This window comes from Prionailurus viverrinus, chromosome E3, assembly GCF_022837055.1.
Source record: "Prionailurus viverrinus isolate Anna chromosome E3, UM_Priviv_1.0, whole genome shotgun sequence".
Lineage (NCBI taxonomy): Eukaryota > Metazoa > Chordata > Mammalia > Carnivora > Felidae > Prionailurus > Prionailurus viverrinus.
The window spans coordinates 15580034-15598733 of record NC_062576.1 but is presented as its reverse complement, the minus strand read 5'-3'; the positions used below and the strand labels follow the sequence as shown (position 1 = coordinate 15598733).

Below are 18700 nucleotides of genomic sequence, written 5' to 3'. Positions count from 1 at the left end.
TGTGTTTCCCCCATTAGACTGAGTTGCTTGAGACTGGTGCCCCCTGCTTATTTATCTTCATGTCACCAGTATAATGCCTGTAAGTTCTCAGTAGATGGCCGGTGAAATATTGGTGAAATTCCCACATAGGAATAGAAGACAATGAACTTTGAAAATTCAAAGTTGTTTTGTAAATGCTGACCTCTAAAGTACCACATGAAAAAAAAGAAAATAATTGTCAAATATAAAAAGATACTATTGGAGTGACATCAGAGTCATGGCTGCCTGCCTTCTTCCTTTTTTCCCTTGCCTTCCATTTACAAGTAATGAGATATCCTTAACCAAACAAAAACACACCTCTGTGCAGCACACGAGGACACCCAAGAGATTCATTCACGTGTGTACCCAAAAGTGGGTAGATTGGGTGTTGGAGGAGGCTGTGGAGTGAGGGGAGTGGCAGCAGAGGCTGCAGGGACAGGTCTGATAGGGGTGGGGACCACCCTACTGGCAGAGGATGTGGAGGCTGAAAGCATTTGCTACACAGCTGGGGAACCACTGCTGTCTCTGAGAGACCTTGGTGACTGGGAGAAAGGACGGGGAAAGGAAGAAGGCAGACACAGAACTGGAGAGTTTCCTGCTGTCTGCCCCAGGGGATTTAGGCTAAAGGACTGCCCTGGAGCTCTGGGAACCCCCCACTTTAGGATCCTTTTACCTGGTCACGGGCACACCCATAGCCCCAGGTGCTAAGCACACACCTCCTTCCTTTTTGCTGCCCCCGCCCCACCCCACCCTCTTTAAATCCACTGCTCTCCCCACCTTAGTGGGGGAGTCCTCTCTTGCAGGAGGAACCAAAAACTTGTGCTTTAGCACCACCTTCTGGAAAAGAAAAGGAAGACTCCCAATTACCAACCTGTCTAAATTGTGAGACTCAAAGTAAAGGCTTGACCTAAGTAAGAAAGGTGTTTCCTACTTCAGATTCAGTGGCAGAGGCACTTATCATGAATCACTATGAAAAATCATGGTAATATGATATCACAAAAGGAAAACGACAGTTTTCCAGCAACTGGACCCCAAAACACAGACTATTCCAATCTAACTGATGACATAATTTACACTAGCTATTATGACAAAATTCAACAAGCTACAAGAAAACTTAGAAAGGCATGAATAGAAGGAGTACTTTACTGGGATACCTGGGTGGCTCAGTTGGTTAAGCATACAACTCTTGATCTTAGATTTGATCTCAGAGTTGTGAGTTCACACCCTGCTTTGGGCTCTGCACTGGATGTGAAGCCTACTTAAAAAAAAAAAAAACAAACAAACGAGTACTTTACCAATGATATTGAAATCCTAAGGAAGAACCAAACAAACTCTAGAGCCGAAGAACTCAATGAATGGCATGAAGAATGCATTTAGAAAGCACCAGCAACAGAGCAGATAAAATGGAAGAGAGAATCAGTGAGCTGGAAGAAAGGAATCTAGAAATGATTTTTTAAAATATTTACAGTCATTTATTTTCTTATCAAAATGATAACATTGACATTAATCTTTTTTTCTTTTTATATAATTTGTTATCAAGTTAACGAACATACAGTGTATTCACTGTGCTCTTGGCTTTGAGAGTAGATTCCCATGATTGATTGCTTACATACAACACCCAGTGCTCATCCCAGCGAGTGCCCTCCTCAATGCCTATCACCCATTTTTCCCTCTCCCTCATCCCCCCATCAACCCTCAGTTTGTTCTCTGTATTTAAGAGTCTCTTGTGGTTTGCCTCCCTCTGTGTTTGAAACTGTTTTTTCTCCTTCCCTTCCCCCATGGTGAGAAGTAAGATTTTAAGATTTAGGAAAGAGAAACTCTGTGAGGGTGCATGGGTGGCTCAGTCTCTCTCTCCCCCTCCCGTGCTGGCACTCTTTCTCTCTCAAAAAAATAAATAAGCAATTAAAAATTTTTTTAAGAAACTCTGTGAGACCTATCAGACTCCATTAGATGAATTGGTATACCAGAGGGAGAAGAGGGGGAGAAGGGAGCAGAGAGTGTATTTAAAGAAATTAATGCTGAGAACTTCCCAAACCTGAGGAAGGAACTGGACATATAAGTCCATGAAGCTAATGTAACACTTGTCTCAGTATGAAAAGACCTTCTTCAAGACGTATTGTATTGAAACTGTCAAAAGTCAATGATAAAGATGTTAAAGGTAGCTGGGGGGAAAAAAGACAGTAACTTAAAAAGGAACCTGCATTAGACTATCAGCAGATTTCTCAGCAGAAACTCTATAGCTTCAGAGAGAGGAATAACTTTTCAGAATATTGAAAGATAAAAACTGCCAGCCAAGAATACCTGGCAAGGTATCCTTCAAACATGAAGGAAAGATAAAAGCTTTCCCAGACAAACCAAAACTGAGGGGAGTTCACCACCACTAGACCTTACAAGATAAGTTGCAGGGAGCTCTCCAAGATGAAATGAGAAGATGAAAGTACACACAAAACCCTGATTAAGGTGGTAAATAGACAATCAGAATTAGAAAACTATAACTGACTTTTAGAATAGCATATTATACTCTTAATTATAGTATAAAGGTTAAAGGAAAAACATTAAAAATAATTATAGCTACTACAACTTGGTAACAAAATCACAGCATGAAAAGATGATTTGTGACATCAAAAATACTGAGTAATATGGGGCACCTGGTTGGCTCAGGTCCGACTCTTGATCTCAGCTCAGGTCTTGATCTCAGGGTTGTGAGTTCAAGCCCCATATTGTGCCCTGTGCTGGCCATGGAGCCTACTTAAAAAAAAAAAAAAAAAAAAAAAAGGAAGTAAAAGGATGGAATCTTTATAGGCAAATCAAGATTAATTGCTATCAGTAGAAAATGAGTATTTTATCTATGAGATGTGTTTTGTAACCCTCATGGTAACCACTAAGCAAAAATGTAGAGCATAGACATGAAACATAAAGAAAAGGAAGACAGAGCAAATCATCATGGAAGACCACCAACTTACAAAGGTAGGAACAGAAGGAAAAAGAAACAATGGAAGGCGAGAGATAAGACGCCACTAGTAAATCCTTACATGTCAATAAGTCACCCAAAATGTAAACGGACTGAAACCACCAATCACAAGGCTCAGAGGGGCTGAATGGATTTAAAAGACCACAAGACTTAACTATGTGCTGCCTACAGGAGATTTATTTCATCTCTAAAGACTCACACAGACTCAAAGTGAAAGGGTGAAAGATGATATTCCAAGATGGAAACCCAAGGAGGTGGAGCAGTACTGATATCCGACAAAATAGACTTCAAGCCAAAAAAGGTAATAAGAGACAGGAAGGTCATTATATAACGATAAATAAATCATTATTACATCAAGAAGATAGAACACTTGCAAATATATACAGTCCTAATATCCAAGCACTGAAATAGATTAAGCAAATACTAAGAGATCTTGAGGCATAAATAGATACTTCAGTAATAGTATGGGACCTAAATACCCCACTGTCATCAATGGATAGATCATTGAGAAAGGAAGTCAAGAAGGAAACTTGGAATTGAACCACACTTTAGAGGAAATGGACTTAACAGACATACACAGAACATTCCAAGATAAATAGTCAACTTAGTAACAAAAACAATCTGATTAGAAAATGGGCAGAAGAACTAAATAGGCAGTTTTGCAAAGAGGACATCAAAATGGCCAACAGGTGCATGAAAAGATGCTCAACATCACTAATCAAGGAGATGCAAATCAAAACCACAATGAGATCCCACCTCATATTTGTTAAAATGGCTACCATGAAGAAAACGAGGGACAACAGATGCTGGTGAGGATGTGGTAAAAAGGGAATTTATACATTATTGGTGGGAAAGTGAATTTGTCCAACCACCAAGAAAAGAATACGGAGGTTTGTCAAAAAATTAAAATAGGTCTGCCATATGATCCAGCAATTCCACTTCTGGATATATACCCAAAGAAAAGGAAAACAGGATTTTGATGAGCTATGTACTCCCATGTTTATTGTAGCATTATTCACAATAGCCAAGATATGGAGACAACCCAAATGCCCATAAACAGATGAATGGATGAAAAAAACTGTGGTACAATACACAATGAAATCTACTCATCCATGAGAAAGCAGGATATGTTGCCATTTGCAACAAGTTGGATGGATTTCAAACACATTATGCTATGCAAGTCAGACAAAGACGAGTACTTATATGTGGAATCTAAAAAAGTTAAATCTGTTAAAAAAACAATAAAGTAAAATGGTGGTGACTAGGGAACAAGGTGGGGTGTAAGATTGTGGTGTTTAAGGGTACAGACTTGTAACAAGTAGTAAATAAGCCATAGAGACCTAATGCATATAGTATAATGAATATACATAATAATTACTGTAATTATGTAATATAATAAATAGTATATTGGCAATCTTATTACAATATATAAATGTAACATGCTGTATACCTTAAACTTACACAGGATCACATGTCCAATTTAGTAAATAAAAAAGACACTATTGTTTGTAAAAAGAATGATCATACACGCAGGCATGCACAAAGTTTAAAATTTAACATCATAGGAAATCAGAGTTGGTTAAAATTATTGGCACCGGGCAGTAATATGAAAAGCAACAAAGTTGTTACAATAATAGCTAAAATGTTACTTTTTGAAGTTGTATAAAAAGGTAGAGTTAAAAGGGAAATATTTTTAAAATGTCAGTGTATCAATTTTGCATGGGGTTACCATTCTTTTTTTTTTTTAATTTTTTTTTTTCAACGTTTATTTATTTTTGGGACAGAGAGAGACAGAGCATGAACCGGGGAGGGGCTGAGAAAGAGGGAGACACAGAATCGGAAACAGGCTCCAGGCTCCGAGCCATCTGCCCAGAGCCTGACGCGGGGCTCGAACTCACGGACCGCGAGATTGTGACCTGGCTGAAGTCGGACGCTTAACCGACTGCGCCACCCAGGCGCCCCGCCATTCTTTTTTAAACAACTTTTGTTAGGTTTAAAACCCTTGGGTTTTCAGAGGGCTCATGAGGGAGAAGTTGGGATAGAGACGTGTTAACAATATACACACACACATAGCATATACAAAGAGGGAGTCTGTCCCTAATTTAAGGCATGTTATACATGTGTAAAAAGAATTAAATCTGCCAGAAGTAGGATGTAGGTGATTCCCTGTAAAATAATAACCAAGGAAGATAATTCATTGTTTTTTCATGCACAGTATTCTTTGTGAATGCCAATATGGACCGAGGAGAATTACAGAGAAGTAAATAAGCTGTGTACTCAAAAGCGTCCAGCAAAATGCCTGACACATAGTGAACGTTCAGGAAGTGTTACTGGGTCTCTCTTCCCCACTCTGGCTGGTGAGCCTCCTCTTGTCAGCAGGAGGATCATGATACGACACGACGCTGGTACGGTCTTGACTGCCATCAGTGAACAAATGGGTACAAAGGCATTGATTACCCAGTCCTCTAGAATGGGCACTGGTAAATTGGGAGGGAGGCAGAGAGGAAGAGGTGAAGTGGCAGGGGTGGGGAAATGGGAAATTAGCAAATTTCTCTGATGTTGAACATAAGAGTTTTTGTTTTTGTTTTTTTAAAGTTTATTTATTTTTGAGAGACAAGAGTGTGAGCAGGGAAAGGGCAGAGAGAGGGAGACACAGAATCCAAAGCAGGCTCCAGGCTCTGAGCTGCCAGCACAGAGCCTGATGCAGGGCTTGAACTCACGAACTGTGAGAGCATGACCTGAGCCGAAGTCGGACGCTTAACCGACTGAGCCACCCAGGTGCCCCTGAACAGAAGAGTTTAATAACTGGACGGGTACACCCCATGCAGAATACTCAAGAAAGAAAGAGTTCTTGGAAAAGGGAAGTTCCTGTGTTGGATTTCTAAAGCATTCTTTAAGCTCCTATATTAAGGGTGCCATGGTTCAAGAGAGTGTGTCCTTTCTTGAGTTATGTCCTTACCTGGGCAAAGGAGAGAACTGTATGGGAAGCAGCCATTTTAGGTTTGGACTTCAACGAGTTGGCATATTTGGTTATTTATTGAAATATCTACCTAGACAGAGGAAAAAACCCAAAGCTGAGATACACTGATTATTAATGCGTGAATCGAGAAGAATTTCTGATAATTGATAGCCTAATAGAGACGGATTAATGAGCTTAATGTTTAGGTGTACTTTCTCTAAAACAGAGCAATGCTACTGGTGTGGGAGTAATATGTTAGGGGTCCCAAATATAAGGTGGCTTTCCCACCCCTCATTTCTCCAAAGAAAGATGTGAATAGTTCAGAAACAATTTAAAAGAAGAACACTGAGATTTGACGTACCAAATAGTACAATGTGTTATAAAACGACAAGTTTCAAATACTCTGGACTGTAGAGTAGTGAAACAATAGTCCTGAGATGCTCCTGCTTTTAAACTAACACTTTCCTGACTTGAGGCCTCTTTGAATTGAGCCAAGTGCTCTCTCACTTTTACCCCTGTGGCCCAAGAGAAAATGGAAAGAGAAATGCTTCTCCAAGTACAGATGATATTTGGAGGAATCCAAATACCAGTTTCTCTGGTGTCTTAGTGTCTTTCAGAAAAACAAGGCAGTAGATTTATGAACAGAGCATAGAGGTCTTGAATTTTGGAAGTCCTCCCTAATGTTTATAGTGCTAATTCTGTATAGAAGTTCAGCTCCTTCAGGGGTACCTGAGTGGCTCAGTCGGTTAAGTGTCTGACTTTGGCTGAGGTCATAATCTGACGGTTTGTGAGTTCAAGCCTGGTATCGGGCTCTGTGATGGCTCAGGGCCTGGAGCCCTCTTTGGATTCCGTGTTTCCCTCTTTCTGCCCCTCCCCACTCACTCTCTGTTTCTCTCACTCTCCCCTCCAAAAATAAAGAAACATTACAAAAAAAAAAAGTTCAGCTCCTTTAGTTGAGCTTTCAAGTGGACATCTTGCGACCATTTTAGCATTGAGCATGCACTAGGAAGTGATGAAGCTGTCTGAGTGACTGGGGGGTTTATTAAGTTGTTTTTTTTTTTAATTAAAACAATATTTTTTTTAGATTACTGTAGTATCACCCATACTCTGAGACCTTCTAAGGAGATTCTTGGCTTTGTCAGTTGGCCTTTCCTTGACCCACGTGCAAGTGTTACTTTCAGGCTACTTGCCTTTCCAGGATACTCAACTTCTCCTTAAGAGAATTTCAGTTTCCCCTCCAACTCCAAAGTATGTGGCTCTTTGCTGACAGTTCTTCCACTGAGGGGAGTTTTTACAGTGAGCAGTCCTCAAGGATTATGGAGGATAGAAGCGAACACCTTAGGCAAATGAGAAAGCTATTAGGCTCTGTGCACCTTTATGATTTTGTCAACACAGGGGCTAATAAAAGTGACGAAAATATGTAAGACACATAGTATTAATAATAGGATCGGTAGTGATTGGACCATAAAAACGCTTTCTCTTGAGGAAAAGCCCTCTTCATTTCACCAAAACAAGTGGTTTTATAGTGGTATTAAAAAAATTTTTTTTTCAACGTTTATTTATTTATTTTTTTTTTTTTTTTTAAATTTTTTTTTTTCCAACGTTTATTTATTTTTGGGACAGAGAGAGGCAGAGCATGAACAGGGGAGGGGCAGAGAGAGAGGGAGACACAGAATCAGAAACAGGCTCCAGGCTCTGAGCCATCAGCCCAGAGCCTGACGCGGGGCTCGAACTCACGAACCGCGAGATCGTGACCTGGCTGAAGTCGGACGCTTAACCGACTGCGCCACCCAGGCGCCCCAACGTTTATTTATTTTTGAGACAGAGAGAGACAGAGCATGAACAGGGGAGGGGCAGAGAGAGAGGGAGACACAGAATCTGAAACAGGCTGCAGGCTCTGAGCGGTCAGCACAGAGCCCGACGCGGGGCTCGAACTCACGGGCCGTGAGATCATGACCTGAGCCGAAGTCGGATGCTTAACCGACCAAGCCACCCAGGCGCCCCATATAGTGGTATTTTTTTTTTTTTTTAATTTTTTTTTCAACATTTATTTATTTTTGGGACAGAGAGAGACAGAGCATGAACGGGGGAGGGGCAGAGAGAGAGGGAGACACAGAATCGGAAACAGGATCCAGGCTCTGAGCCATCAGCCCAGAGCCCGACGCGGGGCTCGAACTCCCGGACCGCGAGATCGTGACCTGGCTGAAGTCGGACGCTTAACCGACTGCGCCACCCAGGCGCCCCATATAGTGGTATTTTTAATAGGCATATAACCGATATATCATAGTCTCTTATCAGTTATCTTTTCTTACAATCACTCATCTTAAAACTGAGTCCCTCAAACTGACAGTCAATTTATTTAGCTCATAATTCTGGGTCAGCTGGGAGGGCTTTTGATCTCATCTGGCTTTGCTGGCCTCAGTGCTGTTCACGTGTCAGTTGGCAGATCTGCTGGGCTGGCCGGTTCATGATGGCCATGGCTGGGACAACTGGGGCTTCTACTCATGTAGCTTATTTTCCAGTAAGTTAGTCTCAACTTCATCACGTGGTGGCAGGGCCTCAAAGAGCAGCAGGAGAGGGTAGGCTTCAGTGCACAAGCATCTTTTCAGCTCCTGCTTGTGTCACACTTGTTCACTTCCGTTGGCCAGAGCAAGTCACAGCTGAGCTTAGAGGCAGCGAGAGGGCACTCACAGCTGCAGGGCAAGGGGACGTGGATGTAGGGAGAGGAGAAATATGTCCGTGTCTGCAGTCCGCTCCATGGCACAACGGGCTGTAGTTGTCAAGGAGGATAAAGTTGAGCCACCGGGACCCAGTATTTCTTAGGCACTCAGTTGAAAAAGAATATATAGTTATGTGGGATGGTTGGAGTGTCATTAAGACCAGAGGTTTCAGGTTGGCAGTTTACCAGAAGTAGGTTTTATTTGTCCTGCACCATGTTCAAAAGCTTTTTTGTTTGTTTGTTTTCTGAGCCAACATTTAACATCCAGAGATTTTGTATAAAATCTGAATTTCTGACTTTTGGGAAAGACAGTGTGGCAAAAATTGTCAAAGGCCGAGTAGAAAGTGCCGTTTTTACCACACTATAACACTTCACTCTTACCTGGTTTTATTACTTGCTGCACTTCTGACACCAGCTGTGTGGATTTTTTCCACATCAAGCAACTCTCCAGTTCTCTGCGGACACCCAACTGGGTGTCCTACAATTCAGTTATGACACCATCTGGAGTTAATGCAGACCACACAGGTTCAAGACTCAGTCTCACAAGACTGCCCCACTTCAGACACCAGCCGCAGTCCCAGATTGTACCCGTACTTCTGACCAGCCAGCTATAGATTGGGGCTTCCCGTGACTCACTCTTCCGGTTCAGTAATTTGCTAGAACGACTCACAGAAATCAGGGAAAACCGTTTACTTATGATTATTGGCTTATTATAAAGGATATGACTCAGGAATAGCCAAATGGAAGAGGTGCATGGGACAAGGCCTGGGGGAAGGGTCGCTACACTTCCACACCATCTCCCGGAACACTACCCTCCCAGGACCTCCGTGTGTTCACCAACCTGGAAGCTTTCTGAACCCCATCATTTTGGGGGTTTTACGGAGGTTCCATCACATAGGCATGATTGATTCAATCATGGCCAGTTGGTGATTAGCTCAACCTCTGGCCTGTCTCCCCTCCCTAGAGGCTGGGGGTGGGGTGGGGCTGCAAGTTCCAACCTTTAATCATGTGGTTGGTTCTTCTGGCAACCAGTCCCTATCCTGAAGCTGTCTAGGGACCCATCAGGAGTCACCTCATTAGTAAAGTAATTCTTTGTGGTTGTAGAGGTCTATTACGGATAATGAAAGATGCTTCCCTCACCTCTGTAACTCAGGAAATTCCAGGGTTCTAGGAGCTTCATGCCAGGACCCAGGGACAAAGATCAAATATATATATATCTTATTATACAGCATCGCACCGTGTAATGTTTATCTCTATGATGAAGCCTGTGGTTTTCAGCCTGCGTGACTGTTGTCCATTTTGTCATCTCCTCCACCACGAGGCTAAGTATCACCTGCCACTTGTCAGAGGGGTCGCACCATGCATTCTCTTATAGCAGAGAAATTTGTCACCATTTCTAGCAAATGTGGAACAACAAAGGGTAGACTCTGTGTTTCACATGCAGTCTGTGTTTTGGTGTCCAAAGAACTTTTTCCTTTAAAAGTGGCTTGCTTGATTCACACTATCCTCCTCCCCTACAGACACGGGAATTTAGGACCCTTATTCTAATTCTGTACAGTCTGTGCTTGCATTCAACCCTGCAATCAGAAAGGTCCGTCACACCATTCGTCTACCACAGCACACCATGTCATTCCTTCTTATAAATTGCTCTGCGCTGTGATGCCAATGACCTACAGAAAGACACCTTGTTAAAGGCAGACCTCTGAAGGTCATCGTGCTGTAAGGTGATGAAGTTGTTGAGAGTGATGTTCTAAACACCAAACAGTCTCTTCTCTCTGAGGACTCGCAGAAACTAACTGGTTTGTTCTTCTTTTGTGTTCATTTGAAACTTATGACTGTGTCCCTGTCTTTATAAATGTGTTGGGGTGAGAGGCCCTTTGTAGACTTTGTGTAGCTCTTTGTAGACCGGCACATTCTTAGCTTCGTCTTGAGTCCCCCCGCTTTACTTTTATTTTATCATTATTTTCTTATCTGTTTGTTTTATGTTGTTTTTAAATTTACATTTAAAATCTTATTATTTTTTTCTTTTTTGGTAAAATATTGTTGATGCAAAGTTTTCTGTGTGTTAGCTGCTGATCATAAGACTATAGAACTATGTTCCATATTTAACTCTGGCACAGTTAACACTTTGCTTCTCAGACCTCCTCACCACCACCAAATTTGTGCTAATGTCCATTTACCTTTGAGCACCTTCTAAAACCAGGTGTGAACTTCATTCTGTGTTGCTTCTTCCAGTGGTATTTCCGTTACTTTGTTTGCTGTGTTTTTTTCCTTTGGTTTGTTTTTTTTGTTTGTTTGTTTTTGAGAGAGAGAGGCAGCAAGCCGCGGAAGGGCAAAAGGAGAGAGAGAATCTTAAGCAGGCTCCATGCTAACCATGTGGTTGCAGGATCACTGCAGGGCTTGATCACATGATCCCGGGATCATGACCTGAGCCAAAATCAAGTCAGACACTCAACTAACTGAGCCACCCAGGCGTCCCTGTTTTCCTTAGTTTTTGCTAAGACATTCACCATACATATGTTAGAGAACCTTTATTGTATTGCTCTTCATATATTAGATGCTTATTGAATATTTAAAGAAATGTATGAGTTTTAATAAAGTTTTCTTGTATTTGTTAGCTCTAAGTGGTTACAGGAAACCACTTACGATGAAATAAGAATTATAAATACCACCTGATCCTTTCAGTAGAAGCTTTTTTCCCTCCTCCCAGCCCATTTTGTTTGTAGCAAACATGTTAAATTTAAAATACAGTCTTCTCTTGTGTCTGTGCATTGATAGAACACTTTTCAGAAATATGCATGTCTAGATAAGCTAAAAAAAAAAGAGAGAAAGAGAGAGAAGAAGTACAGTGAGGTGGTAAGAGCTGGGCTCTGGTCTAAAAGAAGCTTTGAATCTTAACTGGAGCTCTTGCTGTCTTAGTGACACTGGGAGGATGACTGCTCGGGGGCCTAGTTTCCTAACCTGTGAGCTGATTTGGTATTAATGTGGCATTGTGAGTATATGAGATAATGCATGGAAGCACTTAGAAGTTTCACTTTTGGAAAGGTAGGCTAAATAATAATTGGTCAAAGTATACTTTAAGACAAGAACCGTTACTTGAGATAAGATGGACATTTCTTAATAAAATATTAAACCCACCAGGAATATAAAACAGTTTAACAACTTAAAACTTGCAAACACTCAATAACGTAATCTCAAAATTGAAAGAACTATAAGGAAAAATGGTAGGTTTTTAACACATTTCTCACAAACTGATAAAACAAGCGAATTAAAATCAATAGCAGCAGTGAAGGTTCAAACGACTAAATCAACACATTTAGCCAGTATTACAGAAAGAGAGCATTGGCACAAGAAAACTTTGGAATACAATTTCTTTTCAAGAGCAAGCTCTGCAACTTGCTTTGCAGAACAATTACCAAATGGCCATATGCTGGGCATTATAGCAAGTTTCAACAAAGTATTGAAATCCCACAGAGCATGGTATCTGAACATACTGGAATTAAACTATAAATCAATACAGAAAGATTACTAGAGTATTCCAGTATGTTTGTAATGCAAGCAGTGCACTTCTCATTCACGTATGGGTTAAAGAAGAAATCACAGTGGACATAGAAAATGTTGTGATGAATAATGGTAGAAATAAAAACAAAATGTACGTGATGAATGTCAGCAGGAATAACAGTACAGACCTTCAAAACCTGCTTCTCTGTAAAAACAGTGAGAACACTGGCAAAAATTGTCAAGAGTCTTAACCAAAGGTCCACAACAATCTGAGGAGCATTTATTCTAGAAAAATGGCTGAATCTCAATAAGAACAGTAAGCTTTGTGATACGTCGATATGTCCTATTTTATGTCCTGAGTTTCCTGATGTCTTAATATGTTCTATTCCATTCTAACTTCCCAGCTCTGCAGTAGCCATAAAAGCTAATAGCTTATAGTCCTATAAAAACCAGCAGCCTGGCAGCCAGGGGAGGAGGCAAAACAGAGTTGGAACTCCTTCAAAGTCCCATTTCCAGAGAATTGTCATCATGTGGGTTGTGTGGCAGTTCCCTGGAACCCCTCATGCACAGGGGTTGTCTTTATTTGAAGTGACTCATATTTTGTCTAGTGAAAAAGCCTTTCTCTGGGGTGTTTCTCATCAATAGTCATCGGCAGCTGTTTAACTTCACAGCTGCCTGAAGCAGCAGTAATGGTCGGGGCAAACGAGAAGCTGACCAAAGAACTTAAAGGGGAAAGCTGGGCGGTGAGATGTTCATAGGGAACTTTGAAAAGCCCCGTATGTTCCTGGGAAGCTGGAAGCGCACACACGTGGGCAGGGCTGTGGGCTTGCCAGGGAAGATTTGACAAGGCTCTGTGTTCTCACCTCTTCCCCAGTGTTGACGTCTTGAACAAGCAGACAGTGAAGACTAAGGCAGAGCTGTCAACTGCCTGCCTGGGCATTGAAGGCATGCCCCAACACACACACACACACACACACACACACACACACACACACGCGCGCGCGCGCACGCACAACCCGTAGCAAAGTCTGGGAGCCTTACCAGTTGAAGGCATTTAAGTTATCTCTGGCCAGTCATTAGCAGCCCACTAAGCTAACCCAACAGGCTAAACACAAGAAAGAATACAGAATTTACCAAAATAGTTCAGTAACAACAAAAGCAGCAATAAACAAACAGAGCGACAGGGCTTGGTTTGGGAGGTATCCGATGCACAGACTTGCCACATAATATTATTTAAAATGTTAAATGTTTATTTAAAAAAATCACGAAACAGACAAATGAGAGTATGGCCCATACACAGAGAAGAAAACAACTAATGGAAACGGTCTTTTTTAGATTCCACACATAAGTGAGCTCACACAGTATTTGCCTTTCTGTGTTTGGCTATCTCACTTAGCATAATGTCCCCCAGGTTCATCCGTGTTGTAAATGACAGCATTTCCTTTTTTCTCATGGCCTGAATAATAGGGCCTGTGTCTGTCTATATTTTTTCTTTATCCATGTGTCCACATTTTCTTTATCCATTCATCTGTTGATAGAAATGTTGTTTCCATGTCTTGGCTATTCTGAGTAATGCTGCAGTAAACATGGGGGTGCAGGTATCTTTGCAAGATACTGATTTCATTTCCTTTGGATAAATACCCAGAAGTGGGATTGCCACACATACAGTTCTATTTTTAATTAATTGTTAATTACATATTTATATATAACCATTATTAATTGTATAATTAATTAATATTACTTATTATTCCCATTTATTTGGGTCTTCAATTTCTTTGATCACCTTTAAGAAGTTCTTAGACGAATATAGCAATACGCTTCCTAAGGCTCCATTCCTGGAGAGTGATTCCGTTTCAGGAGAGGCCCAAGAACCTGAGTTTGCAGGTCCTTCTGATGCATGTTGTCCTGACCACAGTTGGAGACATTCTGCTGTGAGACTTGAAATACTGCTCTTGGCTTTCTGTGACAAGAGGCCTGGCCAGCGCTGCCTGTGAAAGGCCGTTCTGATGGAGACATTGTGGTGCAGGGCTAGGTGAACACGCTCCGAATCTCTAGGCTCGAATCTCATCGTTGACACTTGTGGATTCTTTTTTTTTTTTTTTTTTTTTAATTTTTTTTTTTCAACGTTTATTTATTTTTGGGACAGAGAGAGACAGAGCATGAACGGGGGAGGGGCAGAGAGAGAGGGAGACACAGAATCGGAAACAGGCTCCAGGCTCTGAGCCATCAGCCCAGAGCCTGACGCGGGGCTCGAACTCACGGACCGGGAGATCGTGACCTGGCTGAAGTCGGACGCTTAACCGACTGCGCCACCCAGGCGCCCCGACACTTGTGGATTCTTGAACAAGCTACTTAGCTACTTAACCCTTCGAGTCACAGTTTCATCATCTTTAAAATGGGCAAAACTGGCAACGACCTTGTTAGTTTACCATGAGTGTTCAATGAACTGGATGAGAAGGGTAAGGCACTTAGCACAGTGCACCCAGCACATGATGAATACTCAGTAGATGGTACTTTTCTCCTTCCTCTTTATCCTCCTGCTCTTTAACTCCTAAATTATTTGACCAGGCCTAACAGCCCCAGATTATCTTAGAGATTCTGGTTTTAATAGTATTGGATCTTTGGGCTGTTTTGGTTGGTTATTTATTTGTTTGTTTGTTTGTTTGTTTATTTTTGTCCAATAGGAGCATCAAACTTCTTCTCTAAGCCACTTGATTTCTTGCAAACATAAATCTCTCTTCCTTTTTTCCTTTCTGTACAGATTAGAAGGCCTGAGGCCTTTCCATACAGAAAGGAAAAAATGAAGCATTTTTACGTTCAGTTGTCAGTGCATTTCTATATATGATCATTTTTAAACATGTTTATTTATTTAGTTATTTTGAGAGAGAGAGTGCGTGCTTGCACGAGTGGGGGAGCGGCAAAGAGAGAGGGAGAGAGAGAGAATCCCAAGCAGGCTCTGTTCTGTCAGCTTCGAGCCTGATGCAGGGCTTGATCTCACAAACCATGAAACCATGACCTGAGCTGAGATCAAGAGCTGGACACTTAACCGACTGAGCTACCCAGGCACCCCGATATATTTGATCATTCTTTTTTTTTTTTTTTAATTTTTTTTCAACGTTTTTTATTTATTTTGGGACAGAGAGAGACAGAGCATGAACGGGGGAGGGGCAGAGAGAGAGGGAGACACAGAATCGGAAACAGGATCCAGGCTCCGAGCCATCAGCCCAGAGCCCGATGCGGGGCTCGAACTCACGGACCGCGAGATCGTGACCTGGCTGAAGTCGGACGCTTAACCGACTGCGCCACCCAGGCGCCCCTATTTGATCATTCTTAACTTAGAGATATAAAATGAGCAGGATGAGGGGCGCCTGGGTAGCTCAATCAATGAAGCATCTGAATTCGGCCCGGGTCATGGTCTCATGGTTAGTGAACTCGAGCCCCGCGTCAGGCTGTGTGCTGACACCTTGCACCTAGGAGTCTGGAGCCTGCTTCAGATTCTGTGCCTCCCTCTCTCTCTGCCCCTTTCCCACTCACACTCTGTTTCTCTCAGCCTCTCATAAATAAATAAACATTAAAAATTTTTTTTAAAAATGAGCAGGATGAAGGATCACCACAATAATCGTATGAAGGTGCATTGGGCATTTTCAGTGGGGTTTAGGCTTTCAGTTGTATTTCCCTTTTATTATATGGTCCTTTTTAATTGTTTTCAGCAGCAATGTTAGATTCTCAAACACAAATTATTATCATGATTTTAAAGTTATAACATTCTCTTGCTTTTGGGGGAACTAAAATGATAGCTATCATTGTATAGAATGGAGATAGGTAGATGACCATGCTGAGAACCACATTGCTTGCCCTGGGGAATAGAGGCCAGTACCAGGCACATATAAGATCCCTGAGGCTCAGAAAATTTCTCCAAGTACTTTTAATATTTTGAGTCCCTTAGGAATAAGTTCTGTAATTCCTAGGGATTTTTCCTCTTTTCCATTCTTCGCCTGCTCCTTGGTAAGAGCAAGCAATAAACTTCCTTGATTATAGCATCTCAGATATTTAGTATTGACTAAAATTTCTTATTGGTACTGTCAGTGTTCAGGGCTTCCCATTTTGCAACTGATGGAGGTTTGTAAAATAACTAGGGCCTTTGGAATTTACTGTTCATAATCTTAAGTAGTTTTGGAGGCATAGTGAAAAGGTCAGGTCAGTTCCCATTTTTGCATTAGGCAGCTTTATGACAAAGTCCTGTAAGTATCAGATAATGATAGCCAACAGTATCCATTAAGACAACCTCTTTTATTTTTATTTTTTGTAAAACATGAGTCCATTTAAGGTAGCATGCCCTGTCTGTTATTAAAGAGGCTCCCAGGAAAAGGAATGATGACACAGAAGTATGCTCCTGTTTTTCATTTTCAGTAATTGATGTCCTTTGCTCAGTAGTGACACAGTATTGAACTTTTAAGGATTCCCTTTGTAGCCAGCATTGGAGAGGGATTAAAGCAATGAGTCTGCCAATATGTAATCACTTCTTTCTTAACTTTGGTCAGACCTTCTCTACTTTTAATAACTTCGGGTTCAGACCCCTGTGATTTTTCCATATGTCACTAAGCCAGATCGTGGTAAGCGTTTGTGTGGCCTGCATGCCCTCAGAAGCTTTGTTAGCTGAAGTCAACAATATCAAGTAAAAAGTAGCTTTTAGTATCTGCCTGTAAGGCTGGGTACAAAGAAAGCTATGGTTCCTGCCCTTGAAGGTCTTACACTCAACGACAGATAAGACCGATACTGATAGATACAAAAAGCATATAAACCCCTTTGATGGTGAATTTCATGGCATGTGAATTATATTTCAGTTTTTGAAAGTGCATAGACTTTGAAACAAAAACGTGTAAATAACATTACAGGGGTAAATACAAATCCTGGAATAGTTATAGAAAGTTAATAGTGGGAAAATTTGGTCAAAGGATTATTAAAGGGAAGTTTCTTTCTTGTTGCAAGTTTATTGAAGGGAATGAATTATGAGACCCACTTGAAGGGAGAGGAGAGAGGTTTTGGAAAGAGCACAATCTGGGCTCGATGCATAACTGGCAAATAGGATAGTAGATCAGAATGACTTAATGAAATGAGTCCGTGAATTTGAGAGAAGTGGAGAATGAGTGGTATTCATGGAAAATGATCAAGAAGGCGAAGAAAAAGAATCTGCAACGTATGGTTTTCTTGGGGGTTGTGCTCCTTTGTAAGGGCTTGGTTGTTGTTGTAGCTCTGCATTGCTTAAGGCTCCCTGGCTAGGGAGCTTTGCCCATGCAAGGCTGGACTTTAAACTCACTCTGGCTCTTGGAGGCATAGGTGAGCTACTGGTGTGGCTTTGTGCCTTTCTAGGAAGGCTTGAGCTTTTTGGGGTTGTTTCTTGTTCCTTAGGAAACTTCCATCAGGGAAGTGACGATGGGAGGTGGCCTGTCAGCAGGGACCCCATGTGGTGGTGACATTTCAGCTGTATAATTCTTGAACGGCAGAGTTCACGGGGAAACTTAAGTCTGAGAGCCCTTTCTAATTACCCTGGGCTGATGGTACCTGACCTGAAGCTAGAGCTCATTTTGTTTATTTTCCACTATATACTGTTTGAAGAGGGACAAGTTTTAAGTAATTGAATGTTTTCAGGTTATTAAGGATAGTGTCCAGTCCATTTTAGAAATAATCAACTGACAGCCTATTGTACCACATCATTCAAATCATTGCTAGACCCTGTGACATGTTGAATTACCCCATCTATTATCGATTGTAAATTTTACAGCATGACAAGCCTGACATGGGCATAATTTTTTCCCTATTGTTTTTTGCTTTGTTTTTCAAATTATGAAGGAACCTCAAACCAGTCACACAGCTGTATGTCAGTGTGGATGCTAGCACCAAAGATAGCCTGAAGAAAATTGACCGCCCACTCTTCAAGGATTTCTGGCAGAGATTCCTCAACAGCTTAAAAGCCTTGGCAGCAAAGGTAAGAATTATGACATCTTTAAAAGAGAGAGGGGGGGGGAAAAAAGAAGAAGTGGAGAGAGGTGGTTTTTAAAAAAAAACCTTCAACCTTGTTTTAGACTTCCACCCACTTTGATTATTCAATAAATATTTATTGAGTTCCTCTTAAGTTTGTAGCACTCTGCCTTTTATGTATAATTTGTCCTTCATGTATTTAGGGAGAGAGATACATGCTCCCAAAGTTAATTAATAAAACATAGTAAAGTAGCAGTTCATAGCTACCCTAGAAGAGATAGCAGCAAATAGTATATGTTTAAATACGAGATTAATTTTCTTGAATTTCTAAGACCAAATTTCCTACCTATAAGGGACTCAGCCTCAGAATTTCCAAATTTAATGCCTTTTTCTTCCAGCATTTGCCCTCTTTTATGTCTTCTCTTAGGTCATATTTACTTTCCTAGTCTTTTATTTATTTTGAGAGAGTGAGCACATGTGAGCGGGTTGAGGGCAGAGAGAGAGGGGGAAGGAGAGAGAACAGGCAGGGGAAGGGTAGAAGAAAAAGGGGGAG

At 41.3% G+C, this 18700-nt stretch overlaps 1 protein-coding gene across 2 annotated transcripts in view; it reads left to right on the top strand.

The window, feature by feature from the left end:
• Positions 1-18700, top strand: part of LOC125154480 (S-adenosyl-L-methionine-dependent tRNA 4-demethylwyosine synthase TYW1) — a 212922-nt gene that overhangs the window by 111285 nt on the left and 82937 nt on the right. For both annotated transcript variants that reach the window (XM_047838838.1, XM_047838839.1), the window contains exon 13: positions 18019-18154. In XM_047838838.1, coding sequence (XP_047694794.1) covers positions 18019-18154 — 136 coding nt within the window. The remainder of the gene's footprint in view (positions 1-18018; positions 18155-18700) is intronic.